Source organism: Phoca vitulina, unplaced genomic scaffold (genome assembly GCF_004348235.1).
Source record: "Phoca vitulina isolate PV1807 unplaced genomic scaffold, GSC_HSeal_1.0 scaffold29, whole genome shotgun sequence".
Taxonomy (NCBI): Eukaryota; Metazoa; Chordata; class Mammalia; order Carnivora; family Phocidae; genus Phoca; species Phoca vitulina.
The window spans coordinates 17,009,086-17,036,797 of record NW_022589732.1 but is presented as its reverse complement, the minus strand read 5'-3'; the positions used below and the strand labels follow the sequence as shown (position 1 = coordinate 17,036,797).

At 44.6% G+C, this 27,712-nt stretch overlaps 1 protein-coding gene across 26 annotated transcripts in view; it reads left to right on the top strand.

The window, feature by feature from the left end:
- KCNMA1 (potassium calcium-activated channel subfamily M alpha 1) overlaps nt 1–27,712 on the top strand; it is a 715,944-nt gene that overhangs the window by 628,978 nt on the left and 59,254 nt on the right. For all 26 annotated transcript variants that reach the window (XM_032423695.1, XM_032423687.1, XM_032423686.1 and 23 more), the window contains 3 exons: nt 11,439–11,562; nt 15,548–15,772; nt 19,117–19,309. In XM_032423695.1, the coding sequence (XP_032279586.1) occupies nt 11,439–11,562; nt 15,548–15,772; nt 19,117–19,309 (542 nt within the window). The remainder of the gene's footprint in view (nt 1–11,438; nt 11,563–15,547; nt 15,773–19,116; nt 19,310–27,712) is intronic.

The following is a 27,712-nucleotide window of genomic DNA, read 5'->3' as shown; positions in this document are numbered from 1 at the left end:
TGAGCCAAGTGGCAAGTGTCTGTGCTCCAAGCCAGCAAGTCCTATATCATGACAGATAACCTTCGGCTTCACAAACCTGCCCCCCGTTCCCCCCCAGGAGGAGCAGGCCATGGAGTTTCCGAGGTTCCTTTATCTGCCTTCCTTGTTGATCTCTTAACATGGAATGATTTAAGGAACCTCTCCTCGTTTCCCTTTCGAGTCACCAAGCCCTCATTGCCCACTTCTCCCTGCTGGTGAGTCTGTGCCTTGTGGGAGTGGCTGTGCTTTCCTTCCGTTGCAAGGCGGTAGAGGGCAAGAACATTGTCTCTGGATAACCACATCGAGTGTTCTTAACTTGGGGGTCTCGCAGACCCTGCTGAACATCATATGAAAGCTCTCTGAAAAGGCTCTCTGGGGGGGAAAAAAAAGCACACTGGACACCATTTTGACTACACTTGAAGCAAATTCATGGATTCCCTCCATCCCTGTCTGGCTTACAATCATTTTCAGTTCTTTCCATGGCCACCTTCAAGGAGTTGTATTCCCAAACGCTGGTGGATACTAAGAATATTTCTCCAGCAGGTAGACAGTATAGAGTGAATGCCTGGACTCTCACACTATATCCTCAAATGGGATCCAAAAAGGCTGTGCGTTTCAGCTGTCTGTTTCAGTTCCTTTTCTCAGATTAATTCTCATCTGGCAGATGCTTTTTGAAAGCCTACTGTATTCGGGGTTGTAGAAGGTCTTTGAGGAACGTAAAGTAAGATGGGTTAGAGTAGGTCTCTGTCTTCAAAGCGATCACAGTTTGATGTAGGAGACGGGCAAGTGTATATGGTAAACATATATATATATATATATATATATATGTTTCTACATATATAAGTAGAAACAGCTTGGAGATGTACTTGCATGGGCTGTGAGAACAGAGGGAGCTGCCATTACTTCCGGTTTGGGAGGCTGAGGCTGGTTTGTGAAGGAGCTTTCATTTAAACCTAGCCCTGGATGATGAGGAGAATTCTCTAGTAATATCAATGCCTACCCTTGTTCATTGTTTACTGGGTGCCAGGCATCATTCCAAGAGTGTTATGCCTGTGAACTCACTGAATCTTAACTCTAACTCCACGAGTAGGAATTACACTTTCCCCCATTTTACAGATGAAGAAGCTGAGTAACAGAGACGTAAAGTCTGGTGGATCTGGTGAGTCTTACCCAATGAGGAAGATTTGAACCCAGGTGGTTTGGCTTCCAAGCCCATAGTATTAATTCTTTCACTGTTCTGTCCAATGGAGGAAAGAAGGAGAGTGCTCAGGCTGTAGTAAGTGGCTTGGTGTGGCTGGAGCAAGGGGTCCTTAGAGTGGCATAACTGGACTTGGAAATCGGAAAGTATTCTTGTACCCACTCCTGAAGGCCTTTGCCTTTGCCTTGTCATAGGTACTGGGAAACCCTTGCAAGTTCTTGAGGAGACAGTGTTTTGGGAGGATCACTGGTGGCAGTGTAAGGAGAGGTGTAGAAGCAACCCTCCATCAGGGCAGCCTTGTGGAGACACACGTTACATAAATAGAGGTGTGAGAAGAAGGCCCAGCCAGCCCCAGCCTTCACCAAGGTCCTTTGGGTGCCAAACCACTCAGGGTCTGCTGTAGAATAGTGGGCCAGAAGTGGGCCACAGTCTTCCCAAGAAGGACACACAGCATTCCTGACATGAGCCCATGTTACATCTGTTTCTCCAGCACCTTGGAAACTTGGAGTCAGATAGAGGGGCCATGAGCCATGAGGACACGTGCAGGATGTGTTTATCAAAGAGATGATCCCCAGCCAGGCTAGCAAGGATAATTGACAATACTGAAAACAGAGAAATTGAACATGGTGAGGGAAGCTTCATGTCACAAGGCCCAGAAAATATTAGAGATTGGTTGGATTCCTGAATAGGAGGGGAAGTAGGATTTGAGGAAAACTGATTAGCCTCTTGGGCATTTACTGATCATTAAGTGAAATAAACTCATCTGCTTGTTAAGTCCCATCCCTCTGTTTTGCCTCATACCTACCATGGGGTCTTTTTGTTAGGACTGCCAACTTGAAAGGTTCTAGTAATAGAAAATGGCAAGATGTCCTGAGCCCCGTCAGAGCTGGGGACAGAATGCCACTCTCGCAGTTCCTTCCAACTGGGCAGAATAAAGAAGGAAGGCAGCGACAGCTTAGCTAAGTAAATTCGCCTCTGAATGCACCAGCAAATAGCAAATGACAGGCCCCCACGGGACTGGAGAAGAAAGAGTGGGGCTCATCATACCAGGGCTTGGGGTGGATTTGACGCAGGTCTCTGGACAAGTTGCATGCTCAGCGGAGAGGGTCATTATCCCATCCTCTCCTTTCAAGAGCATCTTGCACACTCTCCTCTAGGACTGAGGAACATGTCAGTCCTCCCAGGTTGTCTCCCAGACATAAAGGCAGTAATTTCCTTCTTCCTTATAGAATGGTGGCTGCCTAATGAGAGGTGATGTATGAGGGGCAGTAGTTCTTGACTGTTGACTTGTTAGGCAGGAAAAAAGATGTAAGTAGATAGGTAGAGAAGGTGAAAGGGACTCTGGTTTTGGCAGAGTGGCTAGAGCCTGGCCTGAAGGTTTTGTCAAGGTGGCTCCAGGGATGGCCATCTGGTGGGAGATGGGGGTGGGGGTGGGGGTAATGGGGGCTGCTATGTCTCAAGAGAGATGCTCATACGCAGGAGGGTGGGGGCAGTGTCAAAGGATGCGTGAAGGTAGGAGCCAGAACCAAAAGCCAGTGTCCTTGCAACATAACAGGAAGTAGTATTTGCCCAGACATGAAATGCACCCCAGAATGAGGCAGATTATTTATGATGGTGAAAACCCAAATATGAGCCCCTGAGACCCTCTTCAGCACAGCCAGAGACTCATTTGCACAGCCTGTCACTCTTGAGCATTACATTCAAGGACTTAGTTACTAACTGCCTTGTTGTCTTTTATGGAGTAGAAGAGGAAATGAAGAGAAAGGAGGGTAGAAAACGGAATTATAAGTGTACTTTATAAGAGCTAATATTTCATTTACCTTTTTTTTTTTTTTTTAAAGATTTAGTTATTTATTTGAGAGACAGAGAGAGAGAGCACGAGCACGGGTAGGGCCGAGAGAGAAGGAGAAGCAGACTCCCTGCTGAGCTGGGAGCCCAATGCAGGGCTCGATCCCAGCATCCTGGGATCATGACTTGAGCCAAAGGCAGATGCTTAACCAGGTAGACGCTTAACTGACTGAGCCACCCAGGTGCCCCTAATATGCATTTTTATGTTTGTTTATTTGCTGATTAACTCATGGGAGTGGAGGTCAGCAAGAGAGAGGCGTTAGTGTGGCATCCAGGTTGGGAACCCCATCAGGTGTTGACACAACCCTTCAGGTTTGGGAGAGTCACACAGAGAGAGTCAGGGTAGGCAACTTGGATGTGCTTTTGTCATCAGCCCTATAACTTTCCATTTGGATAGGGGGGCCAGGACTACGGTGAGCCATGTGAGGTGCCGCCTAAGTTCTGCACCTAGACCCTTCACTTGCATCACTCTGGCCCTGACCTTGCTCAAGAGAATCATAGCCTTTCAGTTTGTGTGTTGCAAACAGTTGCTAGCTCTGGTAGAATTGACTCCAACCATATAGCTTCTCCATCTGGGCAACACTTTATAGAAATGGTTCTCAAACTTCAGCATGCATAAAATCATCTAGAGCCTCTTGTTAAAACAGCTTGATTCAGTAGGTCTGGGCTGGGCTTGAGAATTTGCATTTCTCTCAAGCTCCCAGGGGATGCTGATGCAGCTGGTATGGGGTCACACTTTGAGAACTACTCCTCCAAGAGTCAGAACAGCAAATGAAGCTTGATGTAATAGTGGCCCTTCTTTCAGAAATGTTCAGACTTGACAATAGAGCCCTAAATAGTTGCTTCATTAAGAACACCTGTCTTGACCACTGTTGGCCATCCAACGTGATCCTCCCTGCTGATCAGCTCCAGCAGCTGGCTCGAGGCACACTCCTGACAGCCGGACCTGTTAAAGTCATGTTTTCAGAGTCTCCCTTTAGATCAAGATGCTCTATTTCAAATATAGTCCTTGTAAAGTGAGAAACAGTGAAAGAACCTTGGTTGTTCCGCAAACTAATTGTCACAAGATATCAAAGGTGAATGAGCTATCACTGGGCACATTTTCAGGTCTCCATAAAAGGTCTGGTGAGTTTCTATTGACTGGTTTAAGAGCCAAGAGATTAGAGTCAGAGACTAGAGATCGTTCATCAGCTCTTCTCGTTAGTTGGTTGTTTATTGAGCATCTACTGTGTCCTCTGCTGGATCCTGGAAATTCACCAGAGAGTAAGATAGGAGTTCCTTGCCCTCAAGAAGCTCAACATCTAATGTATGAGACAAAAATGAAAATTATTATCTCGGAAGGAGCATCTCTCACTTCTGTAGGAGTTCCTAGGAAGGGCAAACAGCTCCTGCCTCTGGTTATAGAGGACAGCTTCAGGAGGAACATTTGAAACAAAGAGTGAGGTCTCAAAAATATCCCCATAGCCCCACAGTGATGCTTGACATGATAGATATACTCCATAGAATTAGTCTTTGCCACTGGGACAAAGAGCCTGCCAAGGGCTGAGAAATTCTCCCACATTTTATCTGCCCTCCAGTTTCCCAGGGACACCACTGCAGGGTGGGCCTCAACCTAATGGGGATGCTTGGAATGACAGGAGAGGCCTTATGAGATGAGAAATGAGGCCCCGAAGCTCAAGCAAAGGATGCAATTCAAAAACCGTGTTGTAACTTCCCTCTTTCACACCTTTTTTTGTTTGTTTGTTTGTTTACTTGTACTTTAATGTAAATTTCTGAAGGCCAGTGTTGAACCCACTGCCACAGAAAAAACTGGGATTTGCTGTATTTGCCTGTAAGGGGAACTGTGCTCTTTAAAATGTAATACTGGCTTCCCCATAGCAGGTTTGCTAGAAAAGGGATTTGTGGTTTTGCTTTAGGCACTTGTCTTCAAGGCAGGTTTTTTGTGTTTCTGCTCTAACAGGGCATTTAGTTCACTTCCTCAGATCAATTGATGGCAAGTGGCATTCCTTGCTCTGCAAATCCTCAAAACAATGACCTTTTATTCTTTATTTGAAGTCAGGCATGCTTAATTTCTAGATGTGGACTTTGGAGGTGTGAGCTAAGATTCAAGAAGCATGCATATGAAAAATTTAACTCACTGGGGCTCCTCGGTTGCTATAAAAAATGTGGGTATTCCTGAGCAGAGCCTTCACATACTAGAACATGGCAAAATCTCTCCCAGGCTTAATTGATCACTGAGGCTCTCCTTAGCACATTGTCCTGACAAAGGCTCATGGGGTAATTTCCTACTGATTATTCACATGAGCTGTGCATTTCATGAATGCCCCCCACCCCCTCACCCCAGCCCATGCTGGTCTGCCTGTCTTTGCACCTCAGGGCACTGTGCTTCAGGGCTCTGCAGTGGAGAATGAACAAAATCCAGCTGCCTCCTGCAAATGGGAGGGGGTGGGATGGGGCCAAGCAGCATTGGCTTCCAGTCAAGACCTGTCTGGTCAAACCTCGCCTCTCCTCTCACTGGCTGGGCCTCGTTAGCCATGTTACTTATCCACTCGCTTTCCCAACCACACAGATGGGTAATAGCAGTAGAAATTACCTGCAAGTGTTATAGTCATGAGTAGATCATAAAAGGGAGGCAAAAGTTTCAGCCTTGCAACATTTGTAGCACTTCAACTCGTGGTGGCTCTCCATTCATGGTAGCAACAGTAGTAGAAATAATTGTAGTAACCCCATGTTTGTATTATTGAACTGCTCTACATTTACTGTCTCCTTTCATAAGAGCTACAAATACATGAGTGGGCTTTTAGCAAAGTATAAAGAATGATAATAATAATAATGGTAGTTAACACTTACGGAGGGCATGCTCTACCTCAGGTTCTATGCTAAGGGCATGACGAGATTTACTCATGTAACCCTTTAATGATGGTGATTAACACTCTCATTTTACAGATGAAAAAATTGAAGCAAGGCACGATGTAGCAAGTAGTAGATAAACCAAGACTTGCAGACAGATATTTTGGTTGTGGAGTCACTATGCTATATTGTCACTAAAGAAATACGTTATTTCCTGCCCTCAGTGATTTCCACCCCCAAAACATCCCCTTTGGAGAAAGACTCTTGGTTCAAATGAGTAAATTAACTGGCTGGCGCCCAGTCTTCCTCTTTCCTTTGAATTGGGTTGTCATAGGTATCCATCCAAAAATGTGGATACAAGTTAAAAGACTAGAGAGAAGTGCCCTCTCGGGAAGAGTGCATCTAATTGTATATGCATGTTGGGGTGGGGTGGTGCTGAGGAGGGGAGGGGCATTGGCCCAAACTCTTTGAATAAGATATTGTGTATTTCTGGTCTGTGTATTCCTAAACTGGTTGTAGGATGCTTTTCTCCCTGAAATGAACAGGTGAGACTGAGGGGCAAGAAGGGCAGCTGGGGTCCCTTCTAGAGACCGATAGCTGATACATGGTGCCCATTTTTCAAGTTGGACTGTTGTGTGAGTTTCCTGGGGCTGCCATAACAAAGTAGCATATACTGGGTATCTTAATCAATAGAAATTGATTTTTCTCACAGTTCGGGATGTTGGAAGTCCAAGATCAAGGTGCCAGCAGGGTTGGTTTCTTCTGAGTCAATGAAGGAAGGCTCTGTTCCAGGTCTCTCTCTTTGGTTTCTAGATGGCTGTCTATCCCTGTGTCTTCACATATCTCTACAAGTCTATGTCTAAATTTTCTCTTCTTCTAAGTTCAGCAGCCATACTGAATTAGGGCCCATTCTAATGACCTCTTTTTAATTAATTACCTCTTTAAAGACTATATTGTCCACTTGCATCCTGAGATACTGAGAGTTCAGACTTCGATATACAAAGTTCAGACTTTGTGGGGACAGAATTATGCTCATTTAGCAGCTATGCAGCAGATAGACCTCAGCTCATAGAGTTTCTGTTACCTTAAAATAGTGCATGCACATTGGCTCAGTGGTAAATGACAAATGAGCCTCAAATCAGTTATGGTGCATTTTAAGGGAGTTGAGATTACTTTGTGAGTTGAGGAAATGCATAAAATAATTAAGACAGGAAAGACAATATCTAGTATCTCTCCTTAGTTCCAACTAAGTGGTCTTTGAAGAATCGTCTGAGAACATTTGAATGTGGTTCTCTTAATCATTTTGTAAACAAATGATGCTGGGATTCTTTGTTCAGGGAGGTTTCTGGTGGACTTCCTTTCCAGATACAACAAACTGTCTGGTTCTTCTCCTGGGCCTCCCCTGACCGCAGAAATGTTGGTTGTTGTGCTCAGTGGCAAACGCTCGAACTTTCTTTTATTGATGTAAACTCCATCAACCTCAATTTAGAAGTTCCTGTGGCCAGCTGGCTTTTCACTGTTCACCTATGTCAGAGACCTTTGCAGTTTAAGCCAATCTAAGCCACTTGAAATAACTATAGGAACAGTCATGGTAAAGAAATTCATCCTATCTGGCCCAAAGTAGTTACAGACCCTCGTGTTGTTGGAATGAATCATGTTCCAAGCTTCCTTCCAGATGGTAGAACCCAATGGATGAGGAACACTCATGGTCCTTCATGGAACTCAGTCTTTATTTCTTCTTATCTCCCATCTTCGCTCCAACAACAACATTTCTTCAGTTACTTAGTGCCCTCTGGCCTTGGGATGCCCAGCAGTGGCCCAATATTTCCAGAATTCTTCTAGCTACTTCTTTCTCAGTGAGAGAATGGTGCTTCTGTTCTGAGCAGGTCTTCTAGGTTCACCCAACATTTATAATGAAATCTCTGTATCCCAGCTTTTCTGGAATGTCTCAAATGATGAGAAATCCACTGCCTTGGGAAACATGTCATTTTTTTTTGAACCCCTTCCATTTTTATAACATTCTTCATGTTTGGAAGCTTGATATTTATTCTATCTAAATTCCACACATGGTTCTTAGCCTGCTCTCAATCAGTCATATGCAATCAGTGGATTCCATCTTCTATTTGATGACCACCATTGCACATCAGAGGACAGCTAGTGTGCCTGGCCTGAGTCTTCTATGCCTCAGGTTGGACAATACCATAGCCAACATTGCCAGCCATGGTTTGGGGTGCCATCCTTGGGCTCATTTGGGCCTCAAGTCTCTGAGTGGGTCCTAATGGCTGCTAGTGGATCAACACTAAACTATGCTGAGATTCCTCACCTTTCAGGGATAAGATAAAATGTTCCCTTCTCTGGACAGCCTTCCTTAATATTACTCAAATACCAGGCAATTAACAGCTTCTTTCTTGGTATTCTCATGCCACCCTTATATGCTGTAACACTCATCACACTGTATCACAACTATTGATTGACATTTCCTCTCTCTTGCTATATTATGACCCTCTCTTTGACTAGGGACTGCATCTTAATCATCAGAGTAGCCTCCATTCCTGGATCGAAATAGAAAATTCATGTTTATTGGTTGCTTTGATGATACAAGAAATCAAAGTTCAATGTCCAGGTACCAGGGCTGGTCAGAAAAGGAAATATCTTTGTTTGGGGAGATTTTTAATGGTTCTCAGCTCAGATCCTTTGAGGACGATCCTGGGTAATACATTTAAATTATCCAGACCAGGGTGAAATGTGTGTAGGGAGTACAGAGTGCAGCATGGCATACCACTGAGACTTCTCAGATGCTTCTGGATATTCCAGTGCCAATCATGGCTTGCAACCCTAGTGTCAAATTACACCTGAAACCAATATAGCATTGTATGTCCACTATACTTCAAGAACAAATAAGATTTTTTTAAAAAAAGAAATTATAGGGGTGCCTGGGTGGCTCAGTCGTTAAGCGTCTGCCTTCGGCTCAGGTCATGATCCCGGGGTCCTGGGATCGAGCCCCGTGTCAGACTCCCTGCTCGCCGGGAAGCCTGCTTCTCCCTCTCCCACTCCCCCTGCTTGTGTTCCCTTTCTCTCTCTGTCAAATAAATAAATAAAATCTTAAAAAAATATAAAAATAAAAAAGAAATTATATCTGCTTTCCCCAGACCCTCACCCCAGTTAGTGAGGCTTGACATTAAAAAACTGTCTTTTTTTCCTCTCATTGAAGGATAACTGATCATCAGGCTTGTTATTTACTTTTCTAAGATGAGGGTTGGAGACGTTAGAGGCAAGTCTCAAACTTTCTTGAGATAATATTTCCTCTCTAACCAATAAACTGGGCAAGAGAATTTGAAGCTGGCTCTATTTCTTCAGGGAAAATTTATTGAGATCCTCTTGTAACTAAAATATGTTCTTCTAGGGCTGGGAAGCGTTCATTCTGTTTATTTTCTGAAATCTCCTCTCTTTGGTGCTTTCTGTCCACCTACCTATCACAGACAGATATCTATAAAAACTATTAAAGATGTTTCAAAGATGAAAAAGAAATCAAAAGTTGCTCTTGCCCTGATCTGTGACCAGTTCTTAGGAGCAACTGCCTTTTTATTTTAGCATTTTTGACCGAGTTCAGTATTTGAAAGTGGCCTGGTGGTTTACAACACCTTAAGACCTCCCAACAGCTATGGAGATGCTGTTCCAAGGTGGATTGTTTTTCTCCTTTGAAGATTAGATATGACAGTTCCTATAGTAATCTAGCATGTTTGGTGAAGATAACTTTGCAGGATTGCCTCACACAGTATTTGCCATTTGGTATCACCTAAAAGCAAATCCTCAGGAATCAATAAATGCAGTGAGAGTCTTCCCATCTTAAGTGGGGGTGAAGTGAGTATTGGGGGGGAGTGGCGGGTGTTCATGATACATATCCTGATATCCCGAAAGCTTAATTCTAGGTCTGTGGATCATGTAGGAGAGATTCCTGTCCCACTTTCTTTCTTTTTTTTTTTTTTTAAGATTTTATTTATTTATTTGACAGAGAGAGACACAGCGAGAGAGGGAACACAAGCAGGGGGAGTGGGAGAGGGAGAAGCAGGCTTCCCACTGAGCAAGGACCCCGATGCGGGGCTCGATCCCAGGACCCTGGGATCATGACCTGAGCCGAAGGCAGATGCTCAACGACTGAGCCACCCGGGCGCCCCCCTGTCCCACTTTCTATGTTGTGGACATATAAATGAGAAGTATCAGAGAAATGTCAGGGGGAGAAATACTAAAAACTAAATAGTCATCCACTGATGCTTAAAATAGATAATTTAAGAGGGAAAATCACATTATAATAAGTTTTTGGAATTTGAACCTATTTGTATTTTCTATCTTGAATTGGTGATATTATTTAGGGAAGATATCTCCCCTGAAAGGACAGCTAGGTATGTGTGCCTGGGACTTGTCCTAATTATATGTGGTCAATGTTGTAGAAACCAAAATGACCTCCCCCAAAACTGAGATATGGAATCACTATCAGAGATGGAATCTGGACAATGGATATGGCCCAAAATGTAGGAGTATGTCTCTTATGCTATGAGCCTGTTAGACCTGCCTGATTTTATTGTGATTCCTAAGGTTGTTGGTGAGGCTCTGCTAACCCACTGGGGGAGAGGCTCTGTGGCAGCATCTTTCCTTTCCACCAGTAAACAAGGCAAGGGAGTGAATTCAAGACAAGTTTATTAAGATGCGTCAGAGCTTGAGCTCTCATCCAACGAAGGCTGCAGTTGGGAGGTGTAGTGGGGGTGGGGGAGACCGTCATTGGACGGTGAGTGCAAATACAGTTGTCAAGGCAAGGAGAGAGGGTGTTGTTTAGTATTGAAATCATGTATTCCAGATGTGGGCATTTGGTAGTCAATCTGCTCTGAAGTGACATGCTGCTGAATCTTTAAAGGGCTTCAGCCGGGGAGAGCAAAATCTGATTGGGCAAATTGCTAAAATATTTAAAGTGCAGCCTGTTAAAGCTTTTACTGCGAAGAGCATCACGTCAGAAGTTGTAGTCAGAAAGAGCAAGTAATTGGCTTTCCATCCTCATGCCAGTCATTCAGCATGAGGCTCTATTCCTATTCCTTCCTCTTCATTGCCAATGCTAATAACAACTCTGGTGTGAGTATGTGTGTGCGTGCGTGTGTGTGTGTGTGTGAGCACGCTCGCACATACATGCACACATGGGGGAGATTGGATAGCTGGTAGAATGAGAATAGGAGGGAGAGGTATCCATGAAAAGAGGCTAAATCCACAAAATGACGTGAAGGCCATTTTGAGGGAAATGGGAACAGGAGGGAAAGGCAGAATTACTAGTTGATAAAGGTCGCCTGCCTTTCCAGGTGGTGGTGGTGGTTGGGGCAGTTGTCTTTCAAGGAATGGGTTCTGCAAGCAAAAGAATGGCCTTCAGTGACAGCCACTTTCTCTGCATCTTTCATCTACTCTGAGATGTGACTCAGGGGACACTTTCCATTTATAATTTATTACATTTTCCACTTAGGTTTTCTTGTCCTTTTCTCCCCAGGCATGACCCCTTGTTAATTCCTGGCAATGATCAGATTGACAACATGGACTCCAACGTGAAGAAGTACGATTCCACCGGCATGTTTCACTGGTGCGCACCCAAGGAGATAGAGAAAGTCATCCTGGTGAGTGGCAGGCCGCAGAATCTATGCCATCCACTGCGGTCCCAAACTACCATTGCTAGGAATGAGGTTTCCCTAACCGGCTGGTGAAGGCACAGTCCCTGGTCCTAACTATTTTTGATCATTAAAATTTGGGACTCAGATTGAAGGAGCTAGAACTCTCACCAGAATATGAATCGAGGATGGAATTTTTAATCTCTGAGTATTTATTGGCTTATTACAATATGGGGCAGGCATGTGCTGTGTGCAAGACATCTTGGGAGGCAGTATGTATATAATTCCTATGGATGTGGCTCTGCTTGACCTCTTTACACTTCAGTTCTCTTACCTGTAAGAAGATGAGATGAGACTGACTCTAACTCCTAGGATTGTAGTGAAGAGTAAAACCCACAGGGGACTCAATAAAGTTACTCCTCCTCCTACTACTACTACTTCTTCTTATTATTACTATTACTAAATGCCATGAAGAGATGTGAATGCTACCAATAAAATAAACAATGTTACTTGTTTATAACAATGTCTTGTCTTCTTCTAGATAATAGCTTTACATATTTGGGATCCTTCTTAGCACATGATGCAAAATGCATTTACTGATGATGACAATGATGAGCCATGGGTCCACCTCGGGCAGGTGGGGGCTCAGAGCCCTGTTTCATGGTTGGGTCATCTTGGTAGCTGGCAGTAGGCTTCTTCTGGTCTCTGCTAGGAATGTCAGCCTAGATAACAATCCATTCTACTCTGCGGACTTGTCCTATTAACAGCTTTAGGTTTTAATGCCCACATCAGGTTCCCTACAGTTTATTGTCCTGCTAATAATCCATGAAAAATGGATTAATAATCAGGAAGGTCAGATGCCTTCTCATCGCAGATTGCTGTGCCCTGCTTCTTTGTGTCAGCCGGGAAAATCCTATCATTTCTGATGTCATGGTCTCCCTTGTTAGAAATGGGCTGCCCCAGTTCCTCAGAATGGCTTTGTTCTCTAATACACTAGATTTTTCCGTGTGTTTTATCTGAATGTGTGTATGTGTGTGTTTTCTCAGTTTAATTATAATCAAGCAATTAAGAGCCAATACAGCGTTGTGCTAGAGGCTGTCTTAGAGGTGTGAATGTTACAGACAAAAGCACAGAAAGTCAGAATTCTCAAGAAACAGCTATTGTCCAATTTACCAGGAGCGCAAATGGTTCTAATCATGAAGGTGCTCCATGTATTTACATCCTGGTGTATTCATTGCACTTTTGCCCTGTTGATCCAAACTCAGGCTGGTGTTACCCACCTGTGGCAGGTAAAGGGCTGGATATCATATCTGGAATCCAGGGTTTTAATGGCTTGCCAGTATTCCTGAAGAGGGTATGGCTAATTGACATCCAAACAAAATCCCCTCCGGCATGAAAGAGTTTAGGGAAGTTAGTTACTGCTTCTGTCATCTGAAAAGTAACATCATTTAACAAAACATTTATAACAGGCCATCTATGTGCTAAGCACTGCTTTTGTGGCTAGGGTAAAGCCCCTGACAATGACTGCTGTCATAGAGCTTATGTTCCAGGGAAGGCAAAGAGAAGATCTCCAGGTAAACAGATGAAGATAGAAAAACATTTCAGACACGGATCCAGTGCTATGAAGACCAATCAAGGAGGGCCATGGGCTAGAAAGGGACCAGGAGGTACTATTTAGACAGTGTGGTCCAAGAAGCCCTCGCCAAAGTCCAACTGGAGCAGAGATGAGAATACTCAGAAGAGCCAGCTATGTGAAGATGCTTTGGGGTTGCATGGACCCCCTGGGTGCAGGACACTAACTGCTGTGGGGTTAGAAAATATGAAGTGGCCTCAATCTTGAGGAAATGATCATCTAATTAGAAGATATAAAATGTAACTATGAAACAGTGTATTTAAAGCTAAGTGTTATGAGGCACAAAATGCTATTCAAATCTAGGGGAGAAGACTAGGATGTATCTCAGTGGCCAGAGGAGTCTTACTGGATGCAAACAGATTGTGCTTTGAAGGGTTTAAGGCCATTAAGGCCCAGCTTGGGTTAAACCTTCACAGATGTATAAGAAGCACCAGATGTACATGAGAGTAGTTTCTCTAGTGGGTCTTAAGCCTGGTAGAATCAGACTCTCCGGGAACTGGGATCTCAACAAGATTCTGCAGGTGATGTTACTATGGCCGGTCTAAGGATTGGTGCTTCGGTCCCCAGAGCTAAGCTCCTGTGGTCAGCCACTTTGCCAACTGGAGCCTTACCCACCTCCCAATGTAGGTTTCCAACCCTCGCTCTGGACCCAGTTTGTATTCCTCAAGCTCATTGAAGAGAGCTAGACTCCAATTAAAAGTAATTAGAAACCCCATCACAGCATGTTACAGACTGGTTGATGCTCTGCTAACGGTATCCAGGCACTCAGACTTCCAAGCAGCCAAGAAAACTAACTCTAGGTCTTCTCCATGAAGCAGTGAAATGGGATGTTGACTTCCCAGTGGGTCCTCCTTGGTCACTGTTTCTAAGACATATCTTACAGCCCCTGTCTTAGGTGTTCCTGGGCTATTGCAGAGGGAAACCGATAATGGTGACAGCCCTGCTTTATTCTAACGATCAGGCAGTGAAAGCTGGCTTCTTCTTCTCCCTGGGGGTTACTGTAATAACGCTGACATTGTCGTGAATTGTAATATTGGCATTTAAACAATCAATACACCGGTCAATTCTAGGGATTAAATCAAGCAGAGTTTGATATGTGCAGTGGACATTAATATGCCTCCCCAAAAGCCACATGGGGCCATCCAGGCATGCAGTGGGTGGATCGGGAGGAAGGAAGGCAAGAATGGGAGGTATTGGACCAGACGGAGGAGTGGAGAAAGGCCCACTAAGTGGCCTCCTGTGTTGCTCTCTTCACTAACACAGTGAGCAAAAGGGTGGCAGTGGCTAAACATTTGCATGGGAAGTTGGGGTCCTCATTCACTGGGGTGATTTTATTCATTCATTTGAGATCAAGCCTAGGGTCGGGGGGAAGACATGGGCTTATTACTCTTGCTGATCGATCTCTAGATCCTTTTAATTGTTCTTTGGGAGTCTTCCTCTGATGACTTACCCAGGTGGGCCTCTCCAGGAATGTCCCTGGAAACCACAAAGCAGCAGTGGACAGGGGTCGACAAACTCTTTTTACGAAAGGTCATCTAATAAATAATTTAGATCTTGCTGGCCATATGGTCTCTGTCACAGCTAATCAGCTCTGCTGTTGTAATGCAAAAGCAGCCATAGGCAATACCTAAATGAATAAGATTGGCTGTGTTGCAATAAAATTTTATTGGAATTTGAATTTTATGTAATTTTCACATACTATGAAATCTTCTTTTTTTTCCAACCATTTTAAAACGTAAAAACCAATCTTGCCTTGGTCATGGCCAAACAATAACAGGGTATAGACCAGATTTGGCCTGTGGGCCATAGCTTGCCAGCCCCTGCCTTAGGATGTTATATTCTATCTACTGATGTAATGATGTAGTGTGAAATCCCATTGGTGAGTCCAGAACTCAAAATTCAAACTTCTCAAGCTGAGACTAGCATAGATCTTACCATTTTATCATCATTTCAGCAAGAGAGCCAGAAAAGGCAGCTTATTTTATCAACAATTTCATGGAAACTAAGACTTCTTTTCTAAGCAACATAAATATTGCTATTCCCTCTTATTTCCCCCCCTAAAAATCATCAGGAAAGAGCACCAGCTCATATGTATTATGGCATAACTTTCTTAAATCCTTGTCAAAAAAGGTCATTTATGTGTGGATATATGTTTATATATACTTATTACACCAGTATAATGTATACACACATACTCAAATTATAAATACATATGGCGTGACTGTAACATTGATGAAATAAAAATGAAAGCACATAGTAAGCACTCAACAAACGTTTATCTTTATGAAAGTGATTTTTTTAATCCTTACCACAACCTCTGAGGTCTTTTCTCCAATGCTGGTACACTTCTCCCTGTTGCAGACTCGAAGTGAAGCCGCCATGACAGTCCTGAGCGGTCACGTCGTGGTCTGCATCTTTGGTGATGTCAGCTCAGCCCTGATTGGCCTCCGGAACCTGGTGATGCCACTTCGTGCCAGCAACTTTCATTACCATGAGCTCAAGCACATCGTGTTTGTGGGCTCCATTGAGTACCTCAAGCGGGAATGGGAGACGCTTCATAACTTCCCCAAAGTGTCCATATTGCCTGTAAGTCCAGGGTCACATTAGTGATGTTTTTTTCTTCTTTCCCTTCACAAAAGAAAATCCCAGATGGATATGATAGTTGTAGCTTTGATCATGCGTCTGCTTCTTCATCTGGTTATGGGCCTGAGGACTCAGCCCTTCCCCTCTGCTCTGTCTAGGAATAGCTAAACCCTGGGAGACCTTATTAAAAGGAATTTGCAGCCAAGTTCAGCTGCTCATCGAGCATGAAGTTAGGCTGGTATCAAATGCATTACCATATCAGTGTCTCTACACTCTCTCTCTTGCCTACCCAAACCTAGTGCTTTGAGATATTATGATGCTTATAGCAGAATTTACTTATGGAACTACTTCTATCAATTTACTTATGACATTATTAATGCTCCTATAAATCTTGGTTGTACCACTTTATGTTTTTAACCAAGTGGATTTAAGAGTTCTTTCTTTATTCCTGCTGCCAACCCCTTCTGCTGGCCACTCCCTGCTTTCCATTCATTTAGAAGCCTAACAATGTTTTCATGGGCTTGTATGTATGTGTGCACATATGTGCATGGGATATTCTTGACTTTAAAAAATCCTAGGACCCAAATCTAAAAGGAACAGTTTGAGACTCCATAATTTAGTGTAAGGACATGGGATACATGATCTTGGAGTCATCTAATTACTTCCTAATCACTAATCAATATATTTTTCATAAACTTTTAAACAATTCTGGATTTAGTAAACTAGTAAACTGATTTAGTAAACACATGTAGTTAAAAACAGTCACCTGAAGAAAAACAAATAGTCCTATGCATGGAAGAGCATAAACAGATATATACCTTTCTAATTCCAGTCGTCATAGATTTGAGTATGTATTTCCACGATTGTCTTCCTACATGTGCTTTTCCACATGGTCCCCTGGGGACACATGGACTGTGGTCTAAAAGTATTTTGAAAAGAGCTTATTATTTTGCTGGGCTACATGAGTCTGTGTGTGTGTGTGTGTACACATGCATGTGTGTGGTGTATGTGTGTGTGTTTCCTTCTTTGTACCCTTCCATACATGCACTCACCTGTTGGTGTGCATATGAATAAGCTCTCATATTTGCAGGTCCTTTTTAAACTCTCCAAAATTTAGCTCACTCAAGCACAATATATTTGTACAAAATGGGCCTTCATCTCTGTCTTCACATATTTCATTGTTTAAACAGTACCCCACATCTGGAGCCAGCCCACAGAAACATGGTGTTTCTATGTATGTCATTTGTATTTCTTGAGTTTTGAAATCATGTGTATACAACTGTGCAGGGATTGTCTTGTATCACAATTACTGCTGGATTCCCTACAAGGTGAAAATTAAAAGATTATGGATGTAGGCAATTGAGGCTTATGCACTGGCAAAATGATTCAGGAAGTTGGTCAGACTTATTTTGTACCAAGAGATCCCTGGAAAAGTGGGGTTCTTCTCCTCTCAAAAGATACTGCTCCAGAGCCTAGTAGCTTCCCAGCCCCATAGCCCTAAATGCCTCTTCCTCCATCATATCCCTTTGCAGCAGTATTTTGGGGGCTGAGAGCAGAATCATGACTGTCACTGAGTCATAAAAGATGGTTGATGGTCTCAATCTGTGCAGCCAAGTTCCATCAGCTCAAAGCCCCTTCTCCAGGAGGGAGAATGGGAGGAAGGGATCCAAGGATATCTGGTGGTTGGCAGACCCCCTCCCTACACAGTCAGTGAGTTGAAGGCAACTCAAATCCCCATGTAGGCAAAGCAGAAGCTGGAGTCAGTCTGGAGAACCTAGTATGTGAATTCCAAAATGAGGCCATATGGCCCCTGGGGAGCACCGGCATGGGCTGGCCTGGTCAGTTCTATGATCCCTCCTAGGGACACAGAGCCTGTGGAGGTCACACCTCTCCCCTCTAGCACTAATCCTTTTATTTCACCTGAGCTTGCATTCTCTACCTCTCTGTCATTACCTCCTTGTTCTGTTCCCCCCGCCCCCACTGCTTTTTGTTGTTATGGGATTTTTAAAAAAAATCTGTTTACTGGCTTATTTATTTTTAATTATACCGGTAATATACAAATACATTCTTGTTATAAAATATTCAAACAAGACAGAAGTATGTAAAGTCAAAAACAAACTTTTTCCTTTACCCCCAATCTTATTCTCCTCCCTAGAGGTAATTACTATTATTAGTTTAGTGTATATTTTTCTTGAAATTTCTCTCTGAATGTACATGCACTTATCAGTATATTCATGAATAGATAGTTTTATTTTGTGGGTTTCTTTTTACATAAATGAAGTCATACTTTTTGAATTATCTACAACTTTTTTGTGTGTGCGTTTTTTCCCCCCTCACTTAACCCACTATTTCCGAGATCCTTCCAAGGCTATGCCTACATGGAGAACTGTTTTGGTCTCGTTACCTGCTGCATAGACTTCCCTTGAACGTATGTCCAGTGGTGTATTCAACCATCCCTATGTTGTTGGTCAATTAGGTGATTTTCTTGTTTTTTGTTTTGTTTTGTTCTTTAGAGAGGGAGCAGGGGAGGGAGTGCAGAGGGAGAGGGAGAAAGAGAATCTTAAACAGGCCCCACGCCCAGTGCAGAGCCAGGTGTGGGGCTCCATCTCACAACCCAAAGATCATGACCTGAGCTGAAACCAAGAGCCGGATGCTTAACTGACTGAGCCACCCAGGCGCCCCTCTTGGTTTTTGTTTTTGTTTTTTTCTTGCTGAAAATACGCAATAAAATTGTATGACTTGAAGCTTAACTCCTTTCCCCCCGCCCCTTTACAAGATGCACATTCCTTCCAACCCTCCCACCTCCTCCAGGTGGAGCAGCCGCTATCAGCACCCCCTCATCACACCACGCTCACTGGCTATTTCCCCTTGGCTGCATTGGAAATTCTAGTTGGAGCTGCTGTTTTTGCCCGAGACAGAAGTGACCTGCTATTAAATAAACAGGCGTTTGAAACCCACCCCCTCGTTATGTTCTGAAAGCCAGAGGTTGCCACAGGACAGTTTCTTAAATCAAGACAATTTCCAAGCAGGAAGAAGATGTAGGGCCCTGGCATTATTCCTCTCCCTCGTCTGTTAGCAACGGCTTGATTGAGTGTGGAGAGCAAGCCTGAAATGCCGCCATCAGCACTGACTACCCTTTAGATTAGCACACAGCTCCTATTCCCTTGAATGTAGTTAGGCCAGCTTAATGTCAAGGCGTAACAAAGATACTTGTTAAATAATTTCCCAAAGCTCTGGCTCAATCTTTAATTTGTTTTTATTTTTCCCCCTCTTTCCCTCTCGTCCCTCGGTCTCACTTTGGCTTCTTCTTTCTTTTTTTTTTTTGTTTCCTTTCCTCTATGCCAAAGGGTACGCCATTAAGTCGGGCTGATTTAAGGGCCGTCAACATCAACCTCTGTGACATGTGCGTTATCCTGTCAGCCAATCAGAATAATATTGATGATACTTCGCTGCAGGACAAGGAATGCATCTTGGCGTCACTCAACATCAAATCTATGCAGTTTGATGACAGCATCGGGGTCTTGCAGGCTAATTCCCAAGGTAAGGACAGCCTGTAATACTTCTCTGCTGTGCCTACAGGGGACAGGGGCTGGCAAGAGGGATATCCTTCACTCAGTAATTCAAAGAGGCTCACATCAGCCTGCCTGGCAGTGACACCCGCGGTTGCTGGGATGGCTTTCAAAGGGGCATCCACTGCCTCTTCTTACCATCGCGGGAAGCAGGCTTGAGACCTGAACACCCACATTCAGAATAGGCTGCCGTCCCAGAGAGGAAAGCAGCCTTTAAATTACCACCCCCTCAGTCTTCCCAAACAGTGGCTTGATGACCAGGGTCCCCTGATTAACGTCAGGCACTGGAAAGATGCTGCCAGAACAATTCCCAATGTTTCTCTCCAGTATATATTTTTGCCATTGACCTATGTTAAGCTTTGCCATTGTTATTGCTGCATGGGGTTGTTAAGCTTTGCCCTGTTATATGCCAACCTACGGATGGTGACCCCTGGACAGTGGGGACAATATGGACACGAGAAGTCATTTAGCAAGAGGTGATGCTCATCAGGTCACACGTTCTCTGCAGGAGGCACGACAGAGTTAAATGATGCACATCTGCCTTCTCTTCTCTGCCCCCGTCTTCCTTGTCATTTTCCCTGGGATCCTGGGCAGATAGCTGCTAGTAGAGATGTCATCTAGAAGTCTCAGGCAGCACAGCCAAACCTCGTAGCAAACAGCCTCACTAATCAGGGCCTCGGCAGGATGGGATGTGAGGCCTCGGTGCAGGCTTGCGGTGAACAGCAGGATCATTGCCATAAGTGTTCCACCAGATGGGTGGCCTTGGGGGCCTGATGGGGGCCTGAATCCCATCATTCCAGGACCAAAGGTGGAGGGAGCAGCGCCCATGAAAACTATAGCTGCTGGGATGAGAAGTGCCATCTTACTGACAGGGGAGAGCTCAGCTCCGTCATGCCGCCCAGACCGGTCATGCTGCGCATGCGTGACCCTCTGTCAGCTCAGCACCATCCCCTTCCCACAGCTGTTCAACAGTGCAGCAAAGCTGGGAACAGCCATTCCTAGAATCCTCTTCTCTGCACGGTTCTGGACCAGCGTCTGCCAAGGAGAGCGGGGCCCAGGGACGAGATCTGGAATTTGGAAAAGGGAAAGAAGCCTTAGTTCTTTGGAGGCAGCGGCAGCCCGACCCTGAGCAGATGCGAGGTTCAAAGCGGCTCAGGGGAGCTTTCTGAGCATCACTGGCTTTGCTGCTAGGGACTGAGGGGGCTGCTGTGGTCTTCTTCGAGTTGCCTTGAGGTCTCCAGCACCTCCTGTGGAAACTTCCACCTCGTGTTGCAAGTGAAACGGCACTTCCAATGGTTGCGTCCATATCTGATTTTCTTCATACTTGGAATAGAGTGGCTTCTAGTCTTCATTGCTTTTTTTAAATTCAAGTTTGTTAACTTATAGTGTAGTATTGGTTTCAGGGGTAGAATTTAGTGATCATCACTTTACATATAACACCCAGTGCTCATCCCAACAAGTGCCCTCCTTAATGCCCGTCACCCAGTTACCCCATCCCCCCACCCACCTCCCCTCCAGCCACCCTCAGTTTATTCTCTTAACTATAGAGTCTCTAATGGTTTGCCTCCCTCTTTATTTTTATCTTACTTTATTTTTCTTTCCCTTCCCCTATGTTCATCTGTTTGTTTCTTAAATTCCACATGAGTGAAATCACATATTTGTCTTTCTCTGACTTATTTCGCTTAACATAATACCCTCTACTTCCATCCATGTTGATGTGAATGGCAAGATTCCATTCTTTTTGATGGCTGAGTAATATTCCATTGCATATATATACCACTTCTTCTTTATCCATTCATCAGTTGATGGACATTTGGCCTCTTTCCATAATTTGGCTATTGTTGATAATGCAGCTATAAACATTGGGGTGCAGGTGCCCCTTTGAATCAGCACTTTTGTATCCCTTGGATAAAAACCTAGTAGTGCAATTGCTGGGTCATTGGGCAGCTCTATTTTTAGCCTTTTGAGGAGCTTCCATCCTGTTTTCCAGAGTGGCTGCACCAGCTTGCCTTCCCACCAACAGTGTAAGAGGGTTCCCCTTTCTCCGCATCCTCGCAAACATCTGTTATTTCTTGAGTTGTTCATTTTAGCCATTCTGACTGATGTGAGGTGGTTTCTCATGGTGGTTCTGATTTGTATTTCCCTGATGCCGAGTGATGTGGAGCATTTTTTCATGTGTCTGTTAGGAGTGGCTTGAGGCAACCCTGACTGATCCAGTCTGAAGCCTGGTTTTCACCTCTCCACGCCACCAACCCCTGCCTGTCCCCCAGTCTAAATCTTGGTATCCACTAGCTCAGCTGGGCTGCAGGCAGAGCAACTTGTCAAGGCTCTGAACGAGAGTCTTACCTACCCCGCTGTGTCCCGGAGAGCCAGAGCCTGCCTCCTGCCTGCGCTGCCTGTGCAGGGAGGGCAGGTGACAGAGGATATGAGGAGACAGTAAGCTGACCTTCTAGGAAGTGGAAGAGGCAAGCCACCGTTTGGTCCTGCCTTTAAGTACTTGTTCTTCCATGTATGTCCTCCCAAATCTGCCCCAGCGTGGGCATCCCCCGAGGAGCTTGTTAGAGATGCAGCATCTCATGCCCACCCCAAACCTCCTGCGTCCGAATCTGCATTCTAACGGGGTCCCCAGGTGACTCGTGTGCACTGCTCTAAGGCACAATAATCTGCAAGCTAACAACACCCGGTCTAGTGAACAAACTGACCGACCCGATCAGACGCTCCTCTTCTCCTGGCAGGAGCTAGCAAGGGGAATGGAGAGAAGCAGAAGCAGGAGAAGCACTCCCTTAGGGGGCGGGGTGGGGGAGATGGAACTGAGCGGGAGGGGCAGAAAAGTGCATGTCTGTTTTCTCCCAATTTAATAATTGTGATCGTCAAGGTCCATAGATCAGAATCTCAATGCACAATTGAGTTACGTGTGCATCTGACATGGGTTTTCCTTCCAGCTCTCAGAAACCAGCTCCCAGCCTCTCAGATCCTAGATGATGGCCAAACTGGTAAAAATGCTTTCCCTCCCCTCTGCACATACCCAATTCTCAAAAGCCTTCCCTTTGCTGTCTTTAGCATGAGAATAAGCAAGGAAAATATGTTTTGGGAGGAGATAAGGAAGAAAGGGAAAGGGAGCTTAGTTTTCTTACAAAAACAAGAGAAGGGCACTCCTTCTTTTGTACGCCTATCCCCCTAAACACACACACACACGCATGCACGCACGCACTCACTCACGCACGCACACAGGCACGCAGGGGCCAGAAGAAGGCAGAGGATGTATCTTAGGGCTTGTGGCTTAGAGGATGTATCTTGGTCCGCAGTGGAATGGGGCCCATGCTGCCAGCAGCCAGCAAGCAGTCTGTTCTGCCCTCAGTGAGAGACTGTCAGAATTATAGATGCACTGAGCCCACATTTCCCCTTGTTTTCTTACTCTGTCTGCTCTTCTCTTGCCCTTGGTTTCTAACACTCTCCTCTGGGGACACTCTGACTTTCCTGGCCATCAGCACAGCAAGTGACTTTCTCTCTGATGGGTGAGTGCTCTGGGTTCACCTTGGGCTGCTCATCATGCAGCCCACTCCTTGGGTTCGTCCCAGCCCATGGGGCTTGAGGGACAAACTAGGTTTCCCTGCCACTCTGTCCCTCCTTGAGATGCTCTGGACCAGCAGGAATGCTCATTGGCCTCAGATATTCTCACTACCCTTCATCTGGGCATTTGTCACCACCACACTGCAGGTGAATTGGAATTAGAGTACCAAATGATTTTGTGTTCCTCTTTTCAGTGGGTGGAAGCAAATCTAACTTGCCCTGAGTGATAATGACAGAGCTTTCTGGCCACTGCTACCCAGTTTTCATTATGATTTATTCTGTAGTCCTTATAAAACCCCATCCTTTGCTTTGTCTTGAGAGCTACATGACCATGTCTCCAGAACTCAGCAGGACAGAAATGTGGACTCAGAACAAATGTGTGTGCTTTGGGGCCAAAATACCCATGCATTTTTATGGCAAGTTTTCCTAACATGATACAGTGTAACATGAAAAATGTGTCTTAACACTGAGGAGGTAGAGTCTTTGTTGAGATTTGTGTTCAGACACTTGGCACTATGCATTACTTGGTCTCCGAGACCAACAAAACCTCTTTTCCCTTTTCCCTCTCCTCTATTCACATTGCCTTTTGGTGTCACTGTTCTAGCCCACATGGTGTCAGAACTGACCCAGCCTAGGGATTCTGGACCAGACACTTTCTGAAAGATTTGAGATGTGATGCCTGGTTGTCAAAAACAATTACAGAGAAAGGTGGCATACCCCATGCTGGATGGTATATCCGATGTGACAGTTGGGTCTATGAGATGCAGTTTTAATATACAGCAGGCAAGACTGCAGTGACAATTATATAAAGCAGGTGAAGCTGCTTCTTGCTGGTCAGCAAACATCAGCTCAGAACCACTTTACAGCTCTTTACCAGCAACTAAGTGCCTTTATTTACAGAGCGCCTGTCACTTCCCTTTGGCTGGAGAGCTGGTGTATTATTTAGCACGCATTTATCTGGGGAAAACATTTCAATTTAAATCAACTGGTACAACAGTGGCTCTTGCCAGACTGTTTCCCTGTGGTTCTAAAAGACAAGAACTGAGTGTGATCTTGAAAGGGAGGGTGAGCCGAGGAAGGAAGGGTCCATTCTTAGAGAGCCCCTTGAGTCAGTACCTGAAAAGAGGGAACATGTGATTGAGTTTCCCGTTGTGCTTTTGTATCACATTATGAAATGAGCATCTTAGAGTTTCTTCCTGGTTAACCTTCTGGTAAGGATAACTCTTGAGAGAAAGAGAGAGGAATAAACGAGTGCCCACTATACATCAGGCACTATAAAAGCCCAGAACACAAAGATGACTTGGATGCAGCCAGTCACTATCCTTGAGGGCTCAGGTGAATGGAGGAGGTACCCCCATAAACAATTACAGTGCAATGAGACAAGGATGAGACTAGAAATACAAGAGTACATAAAGCTCCTCATTTTATATATTTTAAGGAGTTGAGAAAGCTTCCAAGAAGAGGTAACATTTGTGGATGAGTTGAATACATGTGGCTATTGAGCACTTGAAATGGGGCTAGTGTGACTGAGGAACTGCTTTTTTCCCTTTTATTTAATTTATAAATTTAAATATAGGCATGTGGCTAGTGGCTACCGTATTGGACAATGCAGGTCTAGAGCACAGGTTTATAGCCTTGTTAAGGGCTGGGATGATAGGAAGATGGTGATTAAATCCACCTTTTAAAGAGATAACAGGCAAGAATATGAGCATGGTTTAGGTGTGGGAAGAGATGGCAGCATGAGCTATGTAGGAAGACAGTTGTAGTAGACATGAAGGGATGAATAAGCACTGACAGGACAGCTGTAGTGATGTCAGTCACAAGGGCAAGGCAGAAACTGAGGCAGGGTGTGAGGATTTGAAACCGAAAAGATAGCCCATTGAAGGCTAGTTGGGTGAGAAGGAGGTGTGGATGAGCAAGGATGAGGAGTTGATAATGACTTTCAAAGTTGGCTACTGGGTGGATATAAAAGTGATGAAATAAGCTGAGAACTCAAGAGGAGAAATAGGCTTCTGGCAGATGATAAAGAATTTGGTCCTCATCCATTTGAGTTGAAAGTAGGATATCTAACAAGATATCTAAGAAGAAATACAAACATACAGCTATAGGGATAAAGTTAGGTCTGAAGGTACAGACTTGGAAATCATTGGTGATGGGCAGGGTATAGGCCTTGAGTGTGGATATTTCTCAGGGAGAGAAGGCAGAGCAACTAAGAGAAAAGGGCCAAACCTGGAACCTTGGAAATGTCAACACCAAAGGGACAAACAGAGGAAGAGAATCCAGTGAAAGGGGCTGAGGGCAAAAATTTAAGGAAGTAGGAGTGGATGCTGTCAAAGGAGAAGAGAGTTGAATAAGTTCCAGATAGCTGTTTCGAATATATCCTAATTATTTGTTGCTACATGTGTTTCCTTGAGTAGACTTTGAGCTCTTTGAGAGGCAAGGACTCTTCTTCTTTTGCTCATCTCGATGTTCCCAGTGCCGCAAGCACAGGAGCTGACAGAGTTGATATGCCATAAGAATGTGTTGGGCTGGACTGATTTGAAAGGAAGCAATGATTAGCACTGTCAGGTACTATAAAAAAGTCATATAGATGAGGTTCTAAAAAAGGCGATGGCACATATGACCCTCAAGAAGTTGTTGATGACCTTGGCAGGAATGGTTGAATAACTGGTTGCCAGTAGAAGCTGGCATTCAGGGGTCTGAAGCATTAATGGGAGGTGAGTATTTGAAACCATATATTACTCTTTCAAGTGCTGATAGGGAGAGAAATAGGATATTTCAGAGTATCTTGTCAAAGAAAAGATTTCCTTTTTCTTTTTAGAATGTGGAGAAAGATACCATATTTGTTGGCTACAGTAGACTGAGGTGACACCCCATTGAGAGGGAAAGTTTGAAGCTTTAGGGGAGAGTTGTTAAATGATAGAGAGAGGAACAGAGACAATCAGGAGAAGATGATATGGCCTTGAAAAGGAGAAGGAATGATTCCTGTCCCTCTGAGACAGAAGGCTAGATGGGGAAGATGAAGCTGGAGGCAGCTCAGTCTGTTCACTCTACTTCCTTCACAAAGCAGCCAGTTTGGTTTTCCCTGAAGATCGAAGGACAGGCCAGGACGATTGGGATGGGGAACTGATGGTGACAAAGGTTGAGAGCAGACATTACAGTAAACATGTAAGGGAGATGGCTGGAGCGAGGTGAGAGCATGAGTGAGCATTGGGGAGGGCCAGCTGGGGTTGGATTTGTGATGGTGCCATGATGCTGGTCAACACAGCTCTTTGATTTTCTCTGCAGTTCTTGGCAGAAACAACAGAAAACATACAAAATGGCTTTAGTCTGGGATGGAGACTCAGAGGAGGGGAAGGATTCCATGGAGCTGTTAAGAGAATATGAAAATGAGTGGCCACCAGGTGTAAGATGGTAGACAGACAAGTCAAACCAGTGTTGGGGCTTATAGAAAGGGAGGCCAAAACAAAGCAGGAAACAAATCCCCATGAGGTCGAAGAACAGGGTGTGAGGCAAAGGCATGGGAGAACTGAAGCGTGGGAGGTTTGATCTGAGAGAGGAATATGTGATGAGCTTGGAGAATGAAATATTCCTTGCAGAGCCAGAACAGAGCTTGGTGGTACTATGCTGAAAACCGTTCATCCGCGTGAGAATTCGGAGTCCAAAGCCAAGCCTGTCCCACTACCACAAGCACCAGCAGCACCAGTACCAACGAGAACTGTAATAATAATGCTAATGCTCATGAACGTTTGCCGCCGTTCTGTGGTAGGCATTTTGCCAACTGAGATGCTATGCATTTCTTAGATCACTGGTTTTCACCCTTGACTGCACATTGTAATCATCTGAGAAACTTCTAAAAAATTTTGGTAGCTGGGTTGCACCTCAGCAACTGTGGTTTAACTGGCCTGGGGTACAACCTGGCCAGGAGGAGTTTTATAAATTCCTAGATGATGCCGTGTGCGGCCAGGGTTAGGAAGCACTGCCTGAGTTGGTCCTCAGAGGTGGTGTATGTGGTAAGGAGGTTACCATTTTGATTGGAAAGAAGAGAAAACTAGGCCTTGAGGAGTGAAGTAGTGGTTTTAACCGGGGTCTCTTGGTCTCCCAGGGATCCCAAACTTTAAACTTCTTTAGGACAATGCTGTTGGCTCAACTAGTTGGTCTGCCTTCTTTCTTTCCTATTATCTGGATTGTCATCAGCTTCCCAAGACTAAAAAGCTTTGGGATGTGCTGGAGACCAGGCTCTGGTTTCTGCCTACTAGCTGTATCTGCCATTTTGTCTCTGTCATGTGTCTCATGGTGATAAGTGAAGGATATTAGTTGCCCAGTGGACAGGCCTTCCTCCTGATCATAGCTTTTGAGAGACAGCGGTGCAGAGATCTAGCACCACCCTGCTACTAAACAGCAACAATTGCTCACCCCCAGAGCCAGCTGTGTGTTCCCCTCCAGAGCTTGAGTTTCTTCAAGAAGATGGAGCATGTGTATTTCAACCTCGGGGTTAAATTTGGATGTGGTGTTAAGGTTCCTCTGTGGTTCCCTTTCCTGTTATATGCTCTGCATTCCTCAGATTCACGCTACCTGTCCTGAAGGTGTCAATCCAATTCCACAAACCCTTATTAAGTACCTGTTGTGTGCCCAGACTGTGCATGCCAGGCATTGCTGGGGAGACATGGGTACCATGAAGCACATTCCCTGTCCTGGCAACCTCCTCTGCAAATGTGTAGCTCTGCTTCCGAATGCTGGTCTATTACCAGGAAAGAATTACAGTCTGTGGAGGCTAACGTGGGACAGGAAGAAAAAGAGAGTG